Genomic DNA, 24,343 nt, shown 5'->3' with positions numbered 1-24,343 from the left:
ATTCCTTTCACTTCTCCGAAGAGAAGATATTATGGAATAGGAACTCACTTTCAAAGTCGCGTGTTCATAGCTCGGAGAAATAGAGCAGTGGTAACTGGGGAAGAGGTTGGGTAACTGGGAAGAACGCTAGTCTTTTGTGGGAGACGGAGTTGCAAGACCTCGCAGTGTTCGGCGTATGAGCAAAACTGATGTCATCACTGAGGAATGAGCAGGTGCTAGTGCAATTTGGACGTCCCTTAAGTTCACATTCACTTTATGCGGCATGTTGCAGTTCAGCTTAAATGCCTTTCATGCTCTTCAAGTGACCCAAATTTGCGAGGAAAACACGTAGGAGGACTAGATCAGCACGCGTTCTTTCACCACGTGACCGATTGCTCCGGCAGTGGTCTTTCCTGTTGCTTACAAATTTCCGCATTGTATACATTTCTGTGCGCTTACGACTGTTATCTTAGCCCCATATAACACTCACCTGGAGCTCAGCGTCATAATACACTCTCTTGACCTGCGACTTAAGTAAGGGTTTCTGACGGGCTAGTTGGTACATAGTCATATTTGATGGGCTGTGCGCTAAAAATACATTCACAGGACAACGGATAGAGACGAAAAGAAAGAAGCGCAACTTTCCACTTCTTTTCTGTCGTCTCTATTCGTTTTCCTATGAACGTTTTTTAACGCACAGCCCATCAAATTTGACTTGCGAATGGCGACGCGCTGAAACTTCGCCTCACATTTTTTTTTTTTACGGTCTATGCGTCATTTTCGCATGGGTGCTGCCATATTGAAGAAATGGCGCCATCTCACTGCCGATCCGGTCACAACCGCCATGCCGGCTTTGCGGCCGGCCGCAGCATCGTTTGGTTGAGCAAGAGCAGCCGTTGCCTAAGCGGTGTTGCATACGTGCGGGAAATTTGGCGGCACCTTTGTGAACAAAGCGCAAGCATACACGTTTTTGGATTCTAACATGAAGCCCCACGTGTTTCTTCACTTAATGACTGAGCACGCGACAGTGGCTGAACGGCAACACAGTGTTTGTACCTGCCATATACGGAAGCCCTAACGGCAAACCATTCGCGAAAGCTAGTCCACTGCACTATTATCAAAATACCAACTGGCAAGGATGTTCTCGCCGAAAACGGATCTGGTATACTTATGCAATTCGCTAAATGTGCACGAAAATGGTCTCTAAGCCCCGCCCCATGCAGCATGAGCAGAACCGGCCGCTCCTCCGTCGCCGTCGGAGGGGAAAAGTCTCCTATAGTTTACCGCAGCTGCTTTCCTCCTCTCCCAACTGCTGCTTCTCCTCTCCCGAGGAGAAAGCAATTGTGTATATATGATAGAGACCCACATACAAGGGAGTACCAGCTTTGTGCAAAGTGCAAACCTCAAACGTCTCTCAGCACATGAATTTCGCTGCAGGCCATAGAGCAACGAAACTGACAATTGCAGAACCAAAATAAGCGCGCGCTTTCTGAAGGAGGCATCAGGGCTACATATGTAAGATCGAGAAAGAGCATAGAGGGCGCTTTTTACAGCCGTTTTCGCAGCGTCTTCTGCGCAACCAAATAATCCTCTAACCGGATCAGAATAGCAGCCTCCTCTGCATGTCCTATTGCAGGGATCCCAAAATAACTTCAGTGCGGTGGAAAGTATGTTTTAGTCTCTATTTACGAGAGAAGCTCCGTAGGCGGACTGACACTACCTTATGAGTACTAGCAAATCGCCTACAGATTTGCGCAAGTTGTCGCTAGGACGTCGGTTGAGCGGAATCGCTACTTGGACGTATAGTATAGTTTGTACCGGTATAGAAAGGCGAACAACTCTATAAAGGAATAAGAATGGGCAGATACCAGTCGGGAAGGAAAATTACTAGGACGCGTTTAACTCCAACCTTCCTTACACTTTGCCCTTCTTGCTATTGGTACCATTAACGCTTTCAGGAAGCAATGCGTGTGTTTAGCCGCGGTCATGATAACAGTTCCTAATGTTCGAAAACAAATGTAGAGCCCACTGTCGTCTATGTATTGACTCCAACGTCTGGCGACATTTTTTCCCCTGTTTTCTCGGTAAACTGCGGAACCAAGTGGGAAGGCAGAAGACTCACCACGACAGGCAGAAAGTGGCTCGCGGGTAGCTGCGATGATTGCCTGGTGGGTCGCCGAGAGTCACGCCGGTCAGAGTTTACCGCCGCCGTTGTGTTGAAGGTACTAACAGCGGTGGTCGAGAATAGTCCCGGAAAGACGCCAGAGTCCGCTCTGTCTTGTCGAGGAGCCCCAGTCGTGGTACTCCACTCGTGGGATGTCGCGGGTTCTCTGTCCTTCATTCGCTGGTCGTGCTGCACGAAACACGCGGCACTTTCACCCGCCACGAGTATTCGATGTTGGGTTCACTATGTTACGCCTCACAGGTCTAAAATTTTACTTTGTGATCAGAACAAACTGACGAGTGTATTAATCTTTGGCAGCGTTCCTGGAAATGCCCATATTGCGATGTATTTGCCCATAAAGTGCTCTAAGCATAACGGAGTAAAAAGGGAGCAACCTGTACTCTAGCGCACATGGTTTTATAAAAAGGCATGCGCTAGAGGACGGCTTACTCCCTTTTATGCTCTCATATAAACATTTTGACAGATTTGCCTGTCTGGTTGGGTTTGAAGACATAAATGAATAATATCAATAATGCATCTTCAACCCAAAACTTTAAATTTAATCCAAAGTTTCGGAGCCGGCTCGGTGCCTTCTTCAGGGGTGACTGGGGTCAGTAGCTAGCGTCTTCAAGTATGCATGGCGGAGAGCAGGAGGTCAGAAGAACGGAAGCTGTGATGCGAAAGGCACGGGGGAGGGGGTTAAGGCTGTGAGTCACGGTGTCGGACTGTGGGGGAGCTACTATGGCATGGAGTCGGCATGACGTTTATAGCGGCTTTTGTTCCGTTCACGGTGCTGACTAAACCACTCAAAATAACTCACCGCGGCGAGCTGAGATTGACGCCTTCGAGGGGCGGCCGGCTTTTCTTCGGGCGGTGCGTTGTTGCTCCCTGCGACGTTGTTTGATGCCTGGCCCGGAGGTGCGGTAGATGAGGGCGTTCGGAAAGCGAACGCGCGGTTACCGGGAGGCGCAGCCGGCTGTAGTGGATGGATTAAAAGTTATGAGGCGCACTTACGCTATCACTAACCGATGTTGATACGTGTGTGATTAAAAATTACGAGGTGCACTTACGCTATCACTAACCGATGTTGATACGTGTGTGAACGCGAAAGTTACATCCCACGTACTGGGAAATAAACGATGAAAGCGCAGTTAGAATGAACCAGGGTGCTTACTTGGACTGCTGTTAAGGATTCCGGGGCACCATTTACGTTTGCTGTGGAAGGCGCATTAGTTGGGATTGTTTTGTCCACAGCCTCTGTGGATGGTCCTGCGTTGGATTATGAGGACAGTAAGAATGACTAATATGTATGATTATGCCCTCTCAAACGCACGAAGCCACGCGCTCGACACGAGGCGGTGCCGTTTCCGCCATAGCCTTCACAATACCGAATAGTTACATGGTATTGCTTTCAATTCTGAGTCTTTCTGCAAAGGTCCAAGCCGTGAATTTTTTTTTGTTGGATTTACTTCAGTATATGCGTTCAAGGAACGAGAAGAAGTACTTCTGTAGTGTTTTGCAGTTTTGTAGTATTTTTTTTTACATTCATCGCGCCCAAGCCTTTCAGGTTTTCTTTAGTGTATGAGTGTACAGACATGGAGAAAAGTTTTTGGGACAGGGATTCGCGGGAAAACATTTACTTCTGCCTGGTCAGGCAAAGTAGGTGAATGAAAAGTATAGATGCATCGTTAGACATGCGTATACCATCCGTTGGCACAGGTACCTGCTTGCTGGCCAGCAAGCCGCCAATAATTTCTTTTTGTGAGTCCGCATCCTGAAAACTGTAGTCCATGACTGTATGTCGAGTGGAAATCCAAATGCCAGCCAAAATATTTTGCAAGGCCCTCATTAGTGCAGACACCCCAGTCTAAAGGAGTGCATTCCTCTTAGCTATGCTGGAGTCCTCAAGTGGGAAATACTTGAAACCCAGTAAACAACACCAACAACACTAAGTTTCCGCGGCAATCATCGGCTTAAGCGCACACAGCGCAAAAAAAAACAACAACATAAGAATACGTTACTAAATGCTGCAAAGCATCTGCAATTTGGTTACACCGAAATAAAGTTCTCCAGCATCTGACGTGTTCGCAAGTGTCAAGTGAAACACATCGATCCCTTCAGCCACTCAGCTACAGCACTGGGTTCTCATGTTATACGAAGTACTTGTTGAGCAGGGCTTCTTTAAGAAATATCTGGTTTCTTTCTACAATGCTTGTGATTGCAGACACGAGACGTTAAGCGCTTTTTAAAGCCGCGGAACATATGGCAGTTCAAGCGTCAGATACAAATATTCGAGAACATAATCCCTCTTGTTTCCTACGCACAGTGGTGTGCCTGCTGACATAAGCCTCGCTCTTAGCTGCAGCCCAAAGGTTAATTAGGTCACCGCGAATAGCAGAACGATGAGTGAAAGGCAGGCGCTCACGGGATTCGGGCTGCGGAACTGCGACCGAGGATTTGCGGCGGTCGGCGGTGGCCGGTGCGACAGAGTCACGTTTCCCCTTTATCCCGGATTCCTTGGCTCGAGAGCTCTTCTTGTTTCTCGAGCTCATCTTGGTAGCCGCCACACTTTGGGACTTCGAGCTAGGGCGGTCCATGACGTCCAGGAGACCTTCAGTAACGAAGCAGGGGCTGCAAACGGAACGATGGGGGAACGTCTGGACGAGCTTCTTCTTTCTTCTTTCTTACTCCTCGCGGGCGCACGTGCACACGTGCTTAGGCTTCGTCGCTGCTTCATCATCATCATCATCATCATTTATTAGACCCTTAAAGGCCCCTGGGAGGGGGTATTACATAAGGGGGGGGAGTAGTACATTCATCATGACTCACATTGGCTTTGCACAAACTTCATCATCATCATCATCATCATCACCAGCCTGATTACACCCACTTCTCATCTCAACTCATCCGCCGACCGAACTTTCTGTTGCGCATACTATATTTGCTTTCCCTTGGACGCCAGTCTACCCTTAATGACCAGCGGTTACCTTACCTTCGCTTTACATGGCCTTCCCAAGCCCATTTCTTCCCAGTATTCTCGACTATGATGCCATTATCTCGCGCTTGTTCCCTCACCCAATCTGCACGCTCCCGGTCTCTTAACCTTATACCTATAATTTTTTTTCTTTCCATAGCTCGCTGTATTGTCCTTAACTCAAGCTGAAACCTTTTCGTTAGCCTACCCATTACAGACATATGGGTGAGTATCGGCTAGATACAGCTTTTCTATACTTTTTGTTTAGGGGTATTGGTAAACTGACCTTTATCTGAGAGAAGCAGCCATATGAGCTACACCGTAGTCTTATTCTTTTAGTCATTTCTCTCTCATGATACGGATCAATGGTCACTGCATGCCCTAAGTACTTGGTACGCCTCAAACAACAAAGTGACAAAGGGGCACGCACGCACCGCCTAAAGTGAGCAAGAAAGATTCCATTCGCGAACCTAGGCGTTCGTCATAAGTGTGGTTGAATCTGTGGGCAGAAATTTATTAATCCCAGATAGAGTTAAAAGACAGAGTACTATCCGGGTGAGCTTGAAAGAAAAGGAAGATGAATGAGAGGAAGAGCAGCAGATGACGAAGAGGAAGATAGCCTGGATCGAATACATTTTGCGAGGTCCATTCAGCTTGAGGACATCATCATCATCATCATCATCATCATCATCATCATCATCATTTTTGATGCGCGGCACTCATATTCAACATTTGCTTGGCATATAAGTTTCTCTCCACCGCCTCTTTCTATGAGCAGTCCGCCGTAGCTGTCATTTTGTGCCACCATACTTCCGTACAGGCACAGGTCTGTCTGTGCAGCGGTTCAGAATTTCTTATTGAAATCTCATGAACGGCCTTGCTATATTTTACAATGTTACCCTTTATCTTTTAACTGTTATTTTTTTTTCTATCCATGCCCTCCTTAAATTAGGGCCTGTCGGTGTTGCTCTTCCGCGCGCGTCATCATCTGCATTTTATTAGTTTTTTTTTAATTTTTATTTCTCTTAGTTTTCTTTTAATATAGCGGCTTAAATGTGTAGGTGAATAGATCGCTGTGCCTCTTGATTCTCGACCGATCCACCAGTGCAGGTATGTGCCATTGGATGTTAGGACAACAACAACAATGCATCTGCTTCCATGGGAGCTTTCGTCAAAACACAAAGATCATCACCACATAAACTACGAGGGCATGTGCCCGTTCAGAGGAGGCCAAACACAACAACACGGTTTTCATGAGAGTTGCTGCTCCGACATACATATGCATCTTTATTAATGCAGGAGAGCATATCATGTCTGTATTTGTGGTGGTGTATGGCTGCAGGAAATGTGCGGTAGCACTCGGAGACTCTAGCTCGGTCCCATTTATCGTTCCAAGGAGAGGGGGGGGGGGGGGGGGGGGGGCTGCGAGCACATAAAAAGCACTGAACTGCTCCATTAGTCTATCTGATCCAGCAATCGCTGCCAGAACTGCTTTGACGCGACAGAGTTAAAGGCCGCGTACTCCAGAAAATGCGGTATGGGAGCGTTGAGCGAAAAATCGTGGGCATGGCTCTGGCAAATGGTGCTCAGAATCAACCTAGGGGGCAGGTGGGCCACCCAGGTCACGTGACCTTGCGGCTTCATCACAACCTGCCGACCGGATAGTGAGCAAGCTGCCTCACTCAGGACATGAACTGAAAAGCACTATCAATGAGTTACACGGGCTGAGCAGAACGGTGGGGCTAAAAATTAACATGCAGAAAACCAAAGTAATGTTCAACAGCACAGCAGGCGAACATCAGTTCACAATTGGTAGCGAGGGGCTGGAAGTAGTAAGAGAATATGTCTGCTTAGGGCAGGTAGTGACTGCTAGTCCGGATAACTAGAAGAATAAGAATGGGGTGGAGCGCATACGGCAGGTTCTGTCAGATCATGAATGGCAGTGTACCAATATTCCTCAAGATAAAAGTATACAAAAGCTGTATCTTACCGGTACTCACCTATGTGGCAGAAACGTGGAGGCCAACAAAGAGGGTTAAGCTTAAGTTAAAGGACAACGCAGCCAGCTTTGGAAAGCAAAATGTTAGCTGTAACGTTAAGAGACTTGAAGCGGGTGGAGTGGGTTAGGGAACAGCAGCGGGTTATTGACATCCTAGTCGAAATCAAGAGGAAGAAATGGGCTTGGGCAGCGCATGTAATGCGAAGGCAAGATAACCGCTGGTCTTTAAGGGGAGCAGAGTGGATTCCAATAGAAGACAAGCGTAGCAGGGGGCGGCAGAAAGTTGGGTGGACGGATGAGATTAAGAAGTTTGCGAGGATACAGTGGCCTTTGCCCTGCGCTGGGCGCAGTCAGGCGGTTGATGATGGGTATGAGGCGAATTCTTGTTTAGAATGTGAGGACGGCTAGATGCAGCTGTTCTTAGGAAAAGTCAATTCTATGGCTCTTTCTAGGCATGCTGATTTTTGTCCGGCAGCAAAAGAGGCATTTATGCTCTAAAATATTTTTTCTATAAATTTTCCCCCTCCCCGAAATACATACACCGATGCCACCAAAGAGCCAGGTGCAGGCCAGCCGCGGATGCACATGACACCTCGGCTGCGCAGTGGCGGCTGATGGCCAGTGTAAGCGTTGACGATGGACGGTATATGCTATGCTAAAACTTTTTAATGCCTTCAATATGGCGACTGGAGAAGACTGTGGAAACAGGCTTCAGTGTAGGTTGCGTTGGTACAGGTCTAAAGATCCTTCCATGTGAGACGAGCCAGAAGACCGTGGCGTGAGTCCTCTCAATAGAGTTTTTTTTTTACTTCAAAAAATGCAAAATTTCAAATAGATAAACGGCTTGCGTATGCGATATGCGTACTACCTTTTTTCAGCAAAATTATCGAAAAATTAATTGAAAAACGTATAACTAACTACCTCAATAAGTTTAACATCCTCTCCCCTCATCAGTACGGATTCCGAGAAGGTTTTTCGACAGATCTTGCCCTCATTACACTTACTGACCAACTAAAGAATGCAATATATGAAGGGCTTCACGCTGCATCAGTTTTTATTGATTTAACAAAAGCTTTTGACACAATAATCCACAACATTCTCTTTGCTAAACTTGAATCAATAGGTGTATGTGGACCACCGCTTATCCTGCTAAAAAGCTACTTACGAGATATTAGTCAAACAGTTTGCATCTCGACCATTTTTTCTAAGCCTCAAATTACTAATATAGGTGTACCTCAAGGATCCATTCTAGGCCCACTTTTGTTTCTTATATATATTAATGACTTGCCTAATTATCTGTCATCCTCAAAACGCATTTTATATGCAGACGATACTACTATATTTAGCTCCTATAACGACTTCGCTCGTCTCATTTCTAAACTAAACAATGACCTACAAAATATTATTCGGTGGTGTAACGATAATATGCTTCATATTAATACCTCTAAAACAAAATTTATGCTATTCAGCTGCCATCAAAGAAAGTGAGCCTCTATTCCGTCTATTAATATCGCTAATCAAACTATATTTCCCTCTAACACTGCTACGTTCCTTGGTGTCCACCTCGATAACCATCTGAAGTATCATGACCATATTACTTATGTTAATAAAAAAATGGCACCTGGGATACGAATTCTTGTCAAAGCACGACCCTACTTTAGCTTTAACACATTGATCGCATTATATCACTCATTTATACATAGTCACATCACTTATGGCTTAACATGCTGGGGTAATACTTACAGCTCTCACCTTGCATCAACTCAGGTAATCCAGAACAAAGCTATAAGAATTATTACATCCAGCTCGTTGATTACTAACGCGAGATCTTTACTCCATATGAACAATATCCTAACTGTTTCAGAGCTCATAAAATTTCATTTAGGTATATTGTTCTTCAGAATCATCAACAACCAATTACCAACAGTTACCAACAACCAATTACCAACACTACCCGGTTTGCTTCTAACAACAATTTCCTCCTACCAAAAGTTCGTACTAACTATGGCAAGCAGACTGTTCAGTACTCATCGATTTCCCTATGGAACACCTTACCTTTGAATTTTAAAAACTCGCGTTCGGTATTTAATTTTAAACAGACCTTAAAACAATTCTTGATAGCAGACAGTTGACCATTAGTTTCTGTTTCTTTCATTTTTTATCTTCCTTTTAGAGCGCAGCTCTTTGGCGTCCGTTCCTGGGTTTCGCGTCGTCGTCGGCGTTGTCGTCGGCCTCGTAACCAGCTCCGCCCCCCTTTCATCCCCCCAGCGCTAGCAGCGACCGACTGATACCGCTGGATGCCGCTGACGCCGCTAGAGAGTCAAGATAACGTGACTGCATAGAACACCGTCGCCGCCATGCAGAAAGAGGAGGAAAGGGTCCCCCCCCCCCCCCCCCCCCCCCCCCCCTGTTCTTGTGTGGCGGATAGGGTGCTCTTCAGTTGCCGACGCGCCGGTTATTTCACGTAGGCCCCGGCACGTCGACGAATACGTGACCACCTTCCCACGGCTAGACCTGGTTCTTAGCGCTGCGGAAGCGCGGGTATCATATTGTTTGTGTAGGCATCGGTGGCGTTGTCCCTGAAACCAACTCCGCAGCTGGGGTTGACTCACTATCGAAAAGGTGAAACAGCTTATTTGCTGCGCTCAAATTTCGCATTAGGAAGTGACGTAATCGTCGGTATTTTTTTTTCTTTTTCTTTGTAGTCAGTGTTCCTTAGTTTGCGTTCTTTGTCTACAAATGTTTGTATTGTGTCTTAATTTGGTACCATCTTTCATTCTTAAAATGCTGCGCTTAATTTACTTAACTTAATGTTATTATGAACAGGAGGTCCCCTTTCAGTCATTCGACCTCCTCCTGCATATCATTGTAGACTGCTCAAATGATTGACTAATAAAAAATTCTGATTCTGGCTGTTAACCTTACTTATCAGCAGAGAGTGTGCCCCGATTAGTTTGACAAACGGCTGGAGCTATTAAATTCTCCTTTTAAAAATGTCGTTACCACCGAGTTGTCTTGCGTCGCCATTGGTCGCCATTGGTCGCCATTGTCGTGTTCGCTTGTGGCTTGTGCTAACCATTTCCAGTATCCCAGTTATATGAGAGAATACTTACGCCTCTAATTATTGTTAGAGGCGTACCCTGCTGATAAAAAGTTCTATGATGCAATAACCTCATAGATCATTCATCATAGAATATCATACAATCTGTATGACATATCATACAATCTGTATGATATATCAAACAATTCGTATGATATATCATACAGATTGTGCGATATGTCATACAGATTGTATGATGATGAATGATCTATGAGGTTATTGCATCATAGAACTTTTTTTCAGCAGAGTAATTATAGTAATTACGTAATTACGCTCCTAATTATGGTTGGTTTTTCTTTTCTTTCCCTCTTAGGCAACATAGCTCCGTCTTTTTCTGCCCTCTGTTCAGAATGAGGATAGGATTCAGCTTTATTGTCATACAGTATAAAGCACAACATAGACGAAACTATACAAAAGGAAGCCCCGTAGAAAAAGAGTGTACAAAAGTGCCCCGGATGATCCACGATTACGAAGTGGAACATATCAACCGACCGGCAGGACTACCCTCTGAGAGGCAGTGGCTGTGTGCCTTGCAAATGCCCAACCCACCGGTCGTTTAAAGGCACTTCGTGGGGCCCTTTATGGTTTGTAGCCGTGGAATACATATCTCAGCTGATCTGTTATCCCCGAGGACGAGAAGTTGGAGCACCGCTCTTGCAGCATAAATTTCCTGATGAATCGTGCCAGCTCAGGTTTCTCTTCTTCCGTCAGGTTAGGATAGACGGCATTACCGACCGTAAACAAGCCTGAAAATAGAAACGGCACTTTCTTAGAAATCGACAATCGAAGTCGCGCTCTATTATCTCAAAAAAGCAAGAAATAGATGCATGTAATGGACAAATACAGTAGAAAGTTTAATTTCTTTTCGTCACTTGTAGCAATCACTCTCCGTAGGAATAAAAAGTTTGCCAATCAAGTTTTGGCTCGTCGAATAAATTGAACGGTTAATTGGCAGTGCATGCTCAGAAGGGCGCGAAAATGAGAATATCACAGGGCAAAAGGAATAGAAGTGAAAAGCAGTGAACGTGAGTGGTTTGAAATGCATTAAGAAGTGTTCTTGTTTGGTAAGTATTCAGGTGTGCGCGCAACGGTCTAAAAAAAAATATTCCCCAGAATGTGCCCTCCGAGAACAAAAATAAATACATGCACGAATTCACAGGAGTGTAAACATAATAATTTTTAGTATGCACGTGTAGTAAGATGGTATGTGGGCTTTTGTTCTGCCTGTTGGTATAATTAAGATGAATTAATTGAGATTAATTGAGATTAATTAATTGAGATTTGCCAACATCAACGTTAATTGAAAACATTATCAGATTACGCGTTATTTTATTACTATATATTAATTCTCACTGCATAGCAGAGTAACTTGTTGTCCGTCAACCAAGTTAGTTGACTATGCGAAGCCTGAAAAGAGGCCTCTACAACGTGTAGCTTAACGTCTTTTTGCGCTTCGCATGAAAGATAATCGCAAGCTGATAAACACTACAGAATTAATGGCCTAGTTCGCCGCACTAGTACTCCCACTCGCAGGCTTACTATCAGATTACTATCAAAACTAGATGACCCCAAGATAATGGCGTTTTTATATTTGGAATTTGTGAGCAGTAAGGAAGAACTGAGGCATTCCCGCGAAGTAGGTGTGCGCCAATTATTCTCTAAGGACCACAACACCAAAATAAAGCGGGTGTTCGAAGGAATCGATTGGCCGATCCTACAGCGTGGGTACGCGCTAATCGTGGTTTGGAACAACAAAATTTTTGCAAATTTTGGTAGAAAAAACAGCTTTTATTGAGTTTACATCCATGAATGACTGAACGGAGACCCACACATGAAGTCTTCTTCATATTTTTTTTTAGCGGACACGCAAAAGGCGATATTGCTCGGGTTGGAACTGCATGATTAGTGCTGCCTAGAAGACGACGATGAGCAGGCACTGCCTTTGGACAGCGGTCGCGCTAGGTAGTGCTGCATAGAGGACGACGATGAGAACCGCTAGTTCTAGGCTTATGTACCCTGGCCAACCTCCCGCCGTGGGTATGGGCCATTAAGCCTGAGGACATCATAATCATCATCATCATACACCTAAGCTTGAGGACATCATCATCATCATCACGGAAGAGACGATATTGCTAGTCCGGATTAGTGCTTTCTCTATAACAACAGCAATGGCTGTGTGTAGTGTCTGGCTTTTTACAATAGCGCTGTTGGCTAACACCGGACTGACGACAATCTTAAAGACTACAGAGAGGGTGTGAAGTCCTTCGGACATCTTCCTCGCCGTCCACAAACCCTGACCGAGAACAGCGTTAATGCGGCCTCGGTAGATTCGGCCCAGATCCAACTCACCCAGGCCATATCCGCGTTCTGCCGTCAGCCATAAACTTGGCCATTTCATTCGCCACCGTGATTTGCCGCACCGCGATGCCCTCTGATTTCCAGTTGACTCTTTACAGGAATATCGCGGCTTCCCTGATGACCCCACGGTGTGTGTCCAAGCCGTCGAAGTTGCCGCCCAGCGTATACCGCTCGGTTTCTCGACGTCACGCACTTGCTGGAGGAACACCTCCGAGGTGCCGCTCGAGCCTGCCATCTCTAAGGGTCACTTTTATCGCACTTGGTCCGCCTGGACCGTAGCTCTCCGCTTCGCTTTCGCCACCGTGCCGAGTGCTTACTGCACTGAGTTTACGAAGATGTGGGCGGCCAGTGACAGCCTCTTCAGATCTTCCGGTAGCATGTCGGCACATGCTAAGCACCGTCTCGTCTTCACTCTAACGCGAGTGGTGGCGCTACGCACGAAATTATGTGCAACAGGTCATATAGTTCTCTTTTTTTTTTTTGTAAGTCGAAAACATTTGAGGCGAATCTTTTCGGAATGTGAGCAAAACAATTCAGTTTAATATTCGATTTTCTTGCAGTCACAGAAACAGCCCACGCGCAGAAACAAACTGCATGCATTCGAACTGAAAACAAATTGAGATGGTGTGACACCGCCAACAAGGATGAAAAAGGCAACATCGAGCGTTTGGCGCACTTGTCGGGCTCAAGTCCGGGCTCATAGTACTCCCTACCACAAGCTTTTGTGCCTGCAAAGTGAAAGACGGCCATTGTGTGAGACAACAGACCGAAGCTTCTCAGAGCAATGAATCCTTAATATTTTTTTCCCTAAGCCACGTATATTGTTGAAAGGGGTGATGATTACGGCTTGTAACCATGAAATACAAGTCTTAGCTACTCTGTAGTTCCCGTGGGACAGAAGCTGGAGCAGTGTTCTTCAAGCACAAACTTCCTGATGAATTGCGCCAGCTCGAACTTCTCATCTTCTGAGAGCAGAGAATAGATCAGAGTAAGGAGTAGGAAGATGCCTGATAATTCAAATACGGTCATGAGTGCAAGATATATAGATGAATCAGCCTCAACTGTTTTTTTTTTTTTCACAGAGGAAAATGTTTGAAGGAAGTTGAAGTAGCCCAATTTGCTGCTAGAACTTCACACAAAATGTGTCCCATTTTTTGTTGTGATAGCTCGCCAAGCCTAATTTTAAAAGATGAATATGAAAGCGTCCAAGCCCTCATACGAGCATATAGCGCTGAGAAACGTGAGACTCCACTGCCGGCCGGGTATCTACCGGTTTCTTTAAAAAGATAATAGCTTATACTCCCAGCTGGTGCTCGTCTTTCCAGAGTAGATAGTTTGGGAAATGAGCTTGCGCCTTCAAATCCCGTGACTCTGAGCTTGAGCGAGCACCTCTTATGAAAAAGGACCCCAATGGCCTTTACCGCAGAAGGAGGCTTTCGGCCATGCGGGAATCCGTGATCCGTTGAGGAGGGTGGTGGGCCAAAGGCCCCTTTTCCGAGCATTTAACTCCCGAAGAAAAGAGTACCGGACCGGGGAAATCTTGTACCTATTAGAAAACCGGTGGATAACCGCTGGCACTGGGAATCGAACTCGCCACCCCCTGAATGAGAGGCCGATGCTCTATTTACTACGTCACAACATCCTCCTCGCATTAAGGCAGTGCTCGGTTCATCCCCAGTGCTGCCGGGTGCCGACCGGATTTGTAACATGTGCAAGATCTCCGCCCCGGTGTTTGGTTGTTCAGGGGTGAAGGGCTTGGAAAAAGGTCACTGGCTTGCTTTTCTCCTCGACGGTCAGAAATCTACGTTGCACGGTAAAACCTATTGTGGCTCCTTTTCGTTTACGCAGGGTGGTTTCATAGACTAATTTTGCAAGCATTTCACCCCAGAGAAGCCCAGGACTAGGCCAGGGGAGAACTTAGACCCATTGTATCCCTGGGCAAAACATCAGGTAGCATGAATTTGCCGGGGCCGCGGAAGAAGAGGACTTAGGATATTTCCCAGGGTCTTCCCCATTTAGCCCCACGATGAACCTGACAATATCTTGAGAAGGACTGTCTCAGCCGGAATCCACTCCAGATAGATTTCAGAGAGCCGAGAAAGGTCACGACGAAAGGAAAAGATGAATGGGCAGAGCAGCTACAGTGTTCCCCAAAAAATAATGGCTGCTTTTCTGATCACTTTAGATTTCATGCACTGGGTCTATAGCTTTTCGTTTTGTAGCATTTTAAATAGGAAGAGAATATGTGCGATGATTCGAATGGAGGAGATGCATCGAAAGTCAGTTTTTCACATTCACAGACTTATTACACTAAACATCTCTAACAGAGTGCAAATTTCCCGCATTAGCCTTGGTTGTGTTCCGTGCAGGAGAGGGCAGGTTGTGCAATCTTTGGATAGACTGTGCAGACGGTAATTAGTAGAGGTCAGTTCATCGAAAAAAAAAAATGATGCCTGTGCGTTATAAATGGTCTTCTGAGTTTAATTTGGCCTCAAAGAGCTATAATACTTCTGGTCTCGTTTTGGGGCCGTGTGCGCACTTTTAAAGCGCGAGCGTTGGTACCCTGATGTCGGAAAAAATTGTCCGGCGTCGGCGACCGTTTGAAGCCTCTGAGCTTGAGCGGCCGGAGCATTCATATGAAATGTAATGCCCGCTAAATAGGTCACGTGGATTTGTGACGTGATCACAACTTGCCCACCGTAGCAGGTGGCAGTTAAGTGAATGATTGGTCACGAGAGGCTGCTTGGGAAGAGAAAGCTGAGTCTCACAAGCCCAATTGCGGTGCCTGTGTTTGAAACAGCACCGCTTAACCGCTGTATCACTGCGTCAGGAATGGTATGATGACTCCCAGTGATCGATGAATGTATCGCGTCATACCCTTAAAGAAAAGCGTAAAAGTCCCCTCCACTTTTTCGAAGAAATTGGACTAGGCTGTTATACTTCAGTGAAATAGCAGTCCCAATTCAAAGTGAGTAAAAAGTCGGTCTGCTAACAACCTTGGTCCACCAGGGTGGAAATTTAGGCAAGTCGGTATTAATCCATAACATAAGAGTAGCGCAAAACCAGGACGACGGACAAAAGGGGAGAGAACACACACCAACAACACAGGCGCTGTTGTTGTTGGTGTGTGTTCTGTCCCCTTTTGGCCGTCGTCCTGGTTTTGCGCTACTCTTATGTTATGAACGTTGGTCAAATGACTTTTGAAAAAAAAAAAGAAAAATTTTACCTGATGAAAACGGCTGAATTTCTCAGCAAATTTATGAACTTGTCATCAGATGGCATTGATTTTTTTTTTTCCACCACTACTTCAAAGCGCATAAGCCATACTATCAAGTAACCAAGATCTATGCAGTCTCGGCTAGAGGGCGGTACCTTCAAGCAAAGAACTTGGAAAGTTTGTCATTTTCTCTGCAGCAAGCGATGTCTTTACGAAAGCCGTTTACTTCAATAGAGTAAATTGCTGGGCTAGTTGGTTCATAATGTGCAAAGGTGGAACCTGCGAAACAGACGCATTGAAAATAAGCAGATAAGTGTAAATGACCCTTCAATCATAATCACTGAAAAGGAGTTTCTATTTTTATCTTCATAAAGCTTTCCCTCACCTTGTACAAAGTGTGCGCTTGCGCAGGGAGTATGTATAAATGTGGCTCATTTCCTCAGAATAAATCAGTTGTATTCCAGCCGTGTTTTGTGTGTGCCTCCTTGTTCTTGTCCTGCGTCTGTTCGCTGGTCCCACCTTTGCACTTTGCCGTTTACTTCTTCAAACTTCATGCTGACACTGCATCAGGCTTTGTGTCAAACCATTATTAGCAGCAATCGGCAACGCCGCAATCAGACCTCACACGAAAGTAGGCATTTTTCCAAAGATGCAAATGGTTTGGTTTGGTTTATGGGGGTTATTACCCCAAAGCGACTCAGGCTGCGAGGGATGCCGCAGTGGAAGGCTGCGTAAAAGTTCGACCATCTGGGGTTCTTTGACATGCACTGATGTCGCACAGTACACGGGCCTCTAGAATTTTGCCACCATTGAAATATGACCGCCACGGCCGGGATCGAACCCGCGTCTTTCGGATCAGCGGCCGAACAAAATAACCACTGAGCTACCGCGTCGGCTGGACAGAGAGATGAAGCTAAAGTAAACGCAGCGTTATAAGTAGCTGAATTAATCGCATACTCACGCACAGCGTCGTCGATGCTCGCACTTTCGATCTTGATACGCACGAGCTCACACGACAGTGACACAAGTCCTGTAGTGCTGACCAGGTCAGCGAGGCGCTTTCGGCAGCTGGCCGGGCCGTTCGGCTCAGAGAAGACTGGCATGGCACGCCTCAGAATCTGCCAGACGCCAAGGACAGGAAGCGAACACACCAGGAAACGTGAATGAAAACAATAATGCGAGCTAAGATGCTTCATGCTTGCTAGAGATAATTTTCGCTCATCATTAATCATCTTCAAGCGGAAGAGGTTATATGTAGCCGCGGTCGAGAGTTTATAAAACCGATATTTACGAAGACCGAGTTTACGAATACCTAGCACTTAATTTCATAGCTGTCGACCCCTTACAAAAAATCTTTTAGGCAGTCTATAGACTTTCCATAGACTTCTGTCTATAAAGTCTATAAAATCTCTCTAGGAAAATTGTAGAGAACAGTATATAGGCAATAGAAATGCACTAGACAGTCTACAGACAATCTATAGATTTAAAGCTATACACATTTAGTAGACGTTTGACTCTAGACAGTCTATAGACTTTGAATAGACAAAAGTATCTATAGGAAGGCAATAGAGTCTATAGACTGTCTATAGACCATTTTTATAAGGGTTGTTGCACCCATCTTCGAATAAATGTACAGAACGTAATTGTGAGCGTGCCAGTTATACATTGTGTTACTGAATATAGAGAAATGCGCCATAGGTGCCGAGAAACAAATTTTCTTTGCCATATTCGCGTTTAATAAAGTTCAGACGTCGGGTGTTTAATTCCCTGAGTGCTCTCCATTTACTCGTTTCTTTCCTGCCGAACTGAAAGCATGTTACAGCTTCAGCCCATTTAAGATTAATTTCTCCTTTTTTTTGGTCCTATCAGTCGCAACGGTTCGATTTGTACTGATTCTTTGTTTCTTTATAGTTTGTTTTAACTTGACAATGAAATACATATTCCCATGTTTGATAGTTATGACATGATTACTCCCGTACGTGCCGTATGTAATAAGCACTTTCGTCTGGGCGAGTTGGTTCATAACAGCAACTAAAGGAATAAACTTGCGCAAAGGGATTGAAGAAGAAAACTTAAGAGACGTGAGTACAGTTGGACGTGGGCAGTCTCTTGCATTTTCTTCTTCAACCCCTTTGCGCAAGTTTATTCCTTTAGGTGCCGTATGTAGTGCGTGGACTTTTGTAGTGATTTTTCATATTATGTGTATAGTCTGCTCGACTGAGTTTTGTTCATATAGTCGTAAACAGAAATTTCAGCGCTTAGGCGTAGAGCACATTCAGTTGCGTTCGGCCATGAATGACGTCCTTCGTCTTTTATTTTTTCGTGCTCTTCTAAAAAGTGGAAAGAACTGCACCAATTATACGAAAATGATCTTGTGAGACAGGAGACAGAGCGCAGGATGGAGCGAGCTTTAATGGCACCCGCAAGTATGGCGACCAACCCTTCGAAGAAGAAGATCATCGATGATGATGGATATGTACAGATGAAGACGAAGGTCGCATGTTGTGCTTTGAGCGATGATGATGGCTATGTACAGATGAAGACGAAGGTCGCATGTTGTACTTACACTTTCTCCCCTCGCGTACGAAAGCGACCGGCCCGGGCGCAGATTAGAGCACAGTAGGGCGACGGGTAAAGGGTTTGAGGCGGGAAACATGAACAATCTCGGCACCTCGGCAACGACGATCATTAACAGGATGAACAGGGGCAACGCGATAGTTCACCGGGGACGTTTGTTCGAGTACAGTATACGGACCAATATAACGGCTCAAAAATTTTTCACACAATCCCGGGGTACGCACTGGAGTCCACAGCAGTACCTCATCACCAGGGTGAAAAAATATGGCACGGTGGGAGAGATCATAGGTGTTTTTCCGGGAGGCTTGGGAGGCGTCGGTATTCAGGCGGGCAATGGCACGGCAGTAGGTAAGACGAGAAGTAAACTGTTCGTGAGAGAGTCTGGAAGAGGTTGAGGGGGCGGAGAAGAAAGACGCTTCGAGGGTGAAGGTAGGTTGACGTCCATACACAAGGAAGAATGGGGAGAAGTTGGTGGTTCTTTGCACGGCACTATTGTATGCAAAGGTAACGAAGGGAAGCATGGTGTCCCAGTTGGTGTGGTCGGGCTGGATGTAGGTGGCTAGCATATCGGACAGCGTGCGATGAAAGCGCTCTGTGAGCCCATTGGTCTGAGGGTGATAAGCTGAAGAGGTTTTGTGCACGGTTCTGGAGGCGTGAAGAACTTCGGCAAGGATGCTGGAGAGGAAGGACTTGCCGCGGTCACTAATAAGGACACGAGGAGCTCCATGGCGCAGAAGGATGGCGTTCAGGAAGAAGTGGGCGATCTCTGAAGCAGAGCCGGAAGGAACAGGGGCCGTTTCAGCGTATCTAGTTAAGTGGTCGATGGCAGTGACGATCCAACGGTTGCCCGTTGGTGTTAATGGTAAGGGACCGTAGAGGTCAATCCCAACGACTTCAAAAGGGGAGAAAGGACAGGGGAGAGGCTGTAGAAGGCCCGCAGGGGCAGACGTGCTCCGTTTACGACGTTGGCAAGAGATGCAAGACGCAATATATTTTCCAACAGCGGGTGAGAGGCCAGGCCAAAAGAAACGGCGCTTGATGCGGTCATAAGTTTTCTGAAAGCCTAAGTGGCCAGCCGGGGGGTCATCATGAAAGGCCTGCAAAACTTCTCGGCGAAGAGAACGGGGTACGACAGGCACCCATGAGTCACCGAAGGGGCTGTAATTGTGCCAAAGAAGGATGTTGTCGACTAGCTTGAAAGAGTTAAGTTGGCGACGTAGGCGGGCATTCGGTGGCCGCGTAGCACCGCTCAGACGGTCGATAAGAGTCCGGCAGTAAGGGTCGGCCCGCTGCGCTGAGGCGAGATCGCCAAGACTGGGAGCTGGCATCAAGTCAATGGGTGCGGCGGTCAAGGTTGAAATAGCCGTCGAAGGGGTAGTTTGGCAGTTTGAGGATGCGGAGGACACGGGTTGCGGATGCGGAGGTTGGGTTTGGGCGAGGGGACAACGAGATAGCGCATCGGCGTCCTGGTGTTTCTTGCCCGATTTATAGGTGACGGTAAAGTCATATTCCTGGAGACGGAGAATCCAGCGGCCGAGGCGGCCGGACAAGTTTTTCTGTGAGGACAACCAGCACAGGGCATGATGGTCAGTGACAACTGTGAACTGGCGGCCGTACAAATAAGGGCGAAATTTCTGAATGGCCCAGACAACAGCTAGGCACTCTTGCTCAGTTATCGTGTAGTTCTGCTCCGCTGCAGTCAGTGTACGACTGGCGTAGGCGATGACTTGCTCGCACGAAGAGTGCTGCCGCTGCAGAAGAACTGCACCAATGCCGTGTCCACTGGCGTCCGTGTGTAAAATCGTTGGAGCATTGTCGTCGAAATGTGCCAGTATCGGATCAGATGTGAGAGCCTTCTTTAAGGTAGTAAAAGCGACCTCACAGGCCTCAGACCAAACAAACGGCTGGTCAGCGCAGAGGAGCTTATGCAAAGGGGCCGCAATAGAGGCAAAGTTGCGTATGAAGCGCCGGAAGTATGACGCTAGCCCCAGAAAACTGCGCAGGTCTTTGACGCGCGATGGGCGAGGAAAATGCAAAACTGCAGCCACTTTGTCGGGATCAGGCTTTACACCCTTCTGGCTAACGACGTGACCGAGTACCTTGATAGAAGTGGAAGCAAAGCAACATTTCTTGGTGTTTAACTGTAGGCCGGCCTCAGAAAGTGCGCTTAATACTTCATCGAGACGAACAAGGTGTTCAGAAAAAGTCGAAGAAAAAATGACTATGTCGTCGAGGTAGCATAGGCACGTTTTCCACTTCAGGCCTCGGAGAACGGTGTCGATCATGCGCTCGAACGTGGCCGGAGCATTGCATAGGCCGAACGGCATAACGTTGAATTCGTATAATCCGTCGGGAGTGGCGAAAGCAGTTTTTTCCTTGTCGGCCTCATGCATTGGTATTTGCCAGTATCCGGATCTTAGGTCGAGACTAGAGAAAAATTGTGCACCTTGAAGACAGTCGAGGGCGTCATCAATCCGAGGAAGCGGATAAACATCTTTTCTAGTGATCTTGTTAAGGGCGCGATAGTCAACACAAAAGCGTACTGAGCCATCCTTCTTTTGAACGAGCACAACAGGCGAAGACCAAGGACTCGAAGAAGGGCGTATGATGTGGCGCTTGAGCATGTCGGCTACGTGATCTTGAATAACCTTGCGCTCACTAGAAGACACACGATACGGGCGACGGCGAATGATGCCCGAACCATCTGTGTAGATGCGATGCTTAGCTGCGGTGGTTTGGCTCAAGGTTGTTGCCTGGGTATCGAAGGAAGCGGCATGCTTGGTCAAGACGGCAAGCAATTCATCTTTTTGAGTCGGGGTGAGACCGGGGCTGATAGCAGCTGAAATAGATGCAGAGGCAGAGGCAGGGGTCGAAAGAGCGAAGCTTGATGGGGCAGAGGAAAGAACGGCCACAGGTTGAGTGGTATCCACAGAAGCGATGGCTGTGCCTTGACGCAGAAGAATGGGTTCCGGCGTAGTGTTGAAGGCAGTCAGTAGTGAAGACCCATTGGTGAAGCGGAGCAGGGACGCGACGAGAAAGATGCCCCTTGAGAGAACACGGGGTGTGACGAAAACGTCCCCAGCGTTGACGTGGGCAGAAGCAACAGAGAGGACATCTTCGCAGCCGGGGTAAAGTACATGATCAGCGGTGGTAACCAGATGATGAGAAGGCAGGACAGAAACGGCTGAAAGGTCGGATCCAGAAGCCTGTAGAGTGGGGGGACAGCAGGTAATTACAGCTTGCGCAGAGTGGAGGAAGTCCCAGCCGAGGATGAGGGGATAAGCACAGGAGGGAAGCACAGCAAATACTATGTAGTGCAGGATGCCGTCGATAGTGACTCGTGCCGTACACAATCCGGAAGGACGCATTGATTCATCATTGGCAGCACGGAGAGAAGGACCACTGTAAGGGGTGCGCACCTTGCGAAGACGAGAACATAAATCAGAACTAATTACAGAAATGGCGGCGCCCGTATCGATCAATGCTTCCACTACAGTGCCTTCAATGTCAACGGTTAACATGTTCGATGGCTGTGCAGGAGGAATTGAGAGGGCGGCGTGCGGTGCAGTTTTACCTCCGGAAACTGCACAATTTAGTTTTCCGTGTGGCCAGTTGTCTGGGAGGATGGTGGACGTAGAGGCGACGACGAGCGGCGGAAAGGCGATGGGGAGCGGCGGCGCGACGGCCTGTCGGTCGAGGAGCGGTCCGGAGAGGTAGAGGAATAGGAGGGACGATAATTGGTAGGGTCAGCAAACGGTGGGCGGTAAGCGTACGACGAGTGCGGAGCGTCTTGGGAGAAGTCCCCGTACGATGGGCGACGAGGAGGACTGGAGGCAAACGCCGGACGGTAAGCAGGTGACGAGTACGTACCTCCGTTGCGAAAGTCTGGGTACAGTAAATTTCTGTCGTAATTAGTGATGACTACAAACATCTGTGAGAAGCTTTTCTGTAATGTCTGTGCTCATACTTGTACATCAGTTTTGGTACTTCAAAATACGCAAAAAGCCGATATCTATATGCAATTTTATGAGCTCCTAAAAAAGGCTAAAAACAGAACTCTACATCGCGTCTTCCGTCGCCTCAAGTGATAAAATAACTACACCTTTCAATATATCAAACAAAGGGAACTGGGGAAAGAGACTTAAGCCTTAAGAGACTTCAGAGGTAATAAGCCATCACCGCAGTGCTATCTCTATTCAAATGTTCAATTTATAACTAATTAGGTGTCTCCTTAATTGGTTGCTGTTATATATTCGGGGCATGTTGATTGTTATTTACGCCTCTAATCTCTGCCGGAATGAAAATAACCAAAAGGCTACTGCCCTCAGAGTAGCTGCTGAGACCCAGCTTATACGTCAAAAGAACGCAGATGTAAAGCTCACCGGATCATAATATTTCTCAGCATGGTAGGTCTGTCTGAAGTGGCAATATGTCGTTCATCATACCTTTCAAGTTCAGTCATGAATAATATAATAATTACAAGCCTTTACTTACGTCCCTGTACTTTGCCCACGAGTCAGAATCCAGCAACGCCTGGTACAACTGTGCCGGTCCTGGGTACGGATTGAATATGACCAGACACTCGCCACCGGGGGTCAGGAGACGTTCAATGTTCCTCAAGGCTGCGCATTTGTCCTCTATCCAGTGAAGTGCGAGAAAGGAGTAGACACGCTGGAAGCGGCCTTCCTTCGCTATGAACTCTGCCACTTCGTCGTCGACAGCAATGTCCAGCAACCGGTGATCGACTTTCGGATGGGCGTGTACCCTCTTCGCATAATCGATCATGGCGTTCGAGTTGTCGGTCGCTACAAGCCTCTTCAGCGCTGGAGGGCACTGGGGCAGGAGGTGATTGCGCGAGAAGTTGCCCGGCCCGCAGCCAACGTCCAAGTACTGATGCTCGCTCGCGTCGCTTCCTTCGGAAGAGGTAAAAAACGATGCCTGCCAAGCCTTGAGCAAATCAGCTGTGGCCTGTCGGTCAGGAGCTCTGACCTCGTCGTACACTTTTGGCATTTCGTCCTGGACGAACGGCGACAGGGAGCCAGCAGATTGTAAGTTAGAGGTCATGTCGATCTAAAGCCGTCTTCTCCTGCGTCAAGCCCAAAGGCACAATTACTGTGACGAACAACACGGAGAGTAAACTTAAAGCAGGGTCAAGAACACGGAATGAAAGTGGCAGTAGTAAGACACGACATGCTTCACGTTACCACAGCTTTATAAAGAACGACTTTTTGTTCCAGCTCTCGAGAAAGTGCATTACAAGCGAGATCTATATCCCGCGGCTTTCAGCCACTCTACATCTCTTTGATGTTCTGAAGAGTGACTTCTTATGTACCCGGCAAGAATAAGTGTTTGTCGCTCCTTCAAAAATACGCGCAGTCGGAACAGCCCAAGCCTTATACAATGTACTTCGTCAGCTCTGTCAAGAGTTAGGAAGGACATCGGTTTTTACATCTGGTGGCAAGGGCAATCGTCGGGGTGTTATTTGTTGCGTTGGTAAGAGGTATACGTTATACCTGTTACTCTATCTTTAAGCAAATTTATACTTCGCAGTTTGCTGCAGTGAAGGGCTGAAGAAAGACAACATCGTATCGCATGCCCGTAAGACAAGCAGTGATCATAAATAATTAAACATAGCTGGAGTTTTCAGAAGTACAAAGTGTCCAGCTGTTTACCATTGAACAGCCGAACATGAGATTGATCTTCGCACACTTGGGCAAAAAGATTTGCCGACACGTCCGTTTTAAAAGTTTAATATTTAAAAAGCGGCCACTTCGGAAAAAGCATTTCGAAAGCTCCCAAATGCGCCTCAAAGCTTCATAGCTGTACTTTAGTCGACTCCGCGAAAACCCTTTTCCGGGAATAATAGAGAAATGATCTACTCTACTCACATTCAGCCGAGAAAAGTGGTGTGTGCAATTTCGCAGGTCAGTGACAAGGAGGCTCAAAAACAGCCGTGCCACAAATTCACCCCCTCC

The 24,343-nt window shown here is 46.8% G+C and overlaps 2 protein-coding genes across 4 annotated transcripts in view; both read right to left on the bottom strand.

The window, feature by feature from the left end:
- Window positions 1-3,107, bottom strand: part of LOC149340303 (endothelin-converting enzyme 1-like) — a 37,492-nt gene extending 34,385 nt beyond the window's left edge. The window contains exons 1-2 of the mRNA XM_089551102.1: window positions 2,964-3,107; window positions 2,102-2,332 (exon numbers count right to left, since the gene is read on the bottom strand). The gene's annotated coding sequence lies outside the window, so the exon portion shown is untranslated. The remainder of the gene's footprint in view (window positions 1-2,101; window positions 2,333-2,963) is intronic.
- The window catches only part of LOC149340302 (juvenile hormone acid O-methyltransferase-like), a 71,353-nt gene that overhangs the window by 15,303 nt on the left and 31,707 nt on the right, over window positions 1-24,343 (bottom strand). Inside the window, exons 1-4 of one of the 3 annotated variants that reach the window (XM_089549046.1) lie at window positions 24,257-24,301; window positions 22,863-23,454; window positions 16,753-16,909; window positions 10,426-10,962 (exon numbers count right to left, since the gene is read on the bottom strand). In XM_089549046.1, the coding sequence (XP_089405172.1) occupies window positions 10,796-10,962; window positions 16,753-16,909; window positions 22,863-23,432 (894 nt within the window). In that variant the 5' untranslated portion in view covers window positions 23,433-23,454; window positions 24,257-24,301 and the 3' untranslated portion in view covers window positions 10,426-10,795. Of the gene's footprint in view, window positions 1-10,425; window positions 10,963-16,752; window positions 16,910-22,862; window positions 23,455-24,256; window positions 24,302-24,343 lie in introns of those variants that run through there. The other 2 variants (XM_089549048.1, XM_089549047.1) reach the window with 2 other exon arrangements.

Source organism: Amblyomma mixtum, chromosome 6 (genome assembly GCF_055824585.1).
Source record: "Amblyomma mixtum isolate Tamu chromosome 6, ASM5582458v1, whole genome shotgun sequence".
NCBI classification, from domain to species: Eukaryota; Metazoa; Arthropoda; class Arachnida; order Ixodida; family Ixodidae; genus Amblyomma; species Amblyomma mixtum.
This window is presented reverse-complemented; position numbering and strand designations above follow the sequence as displayed.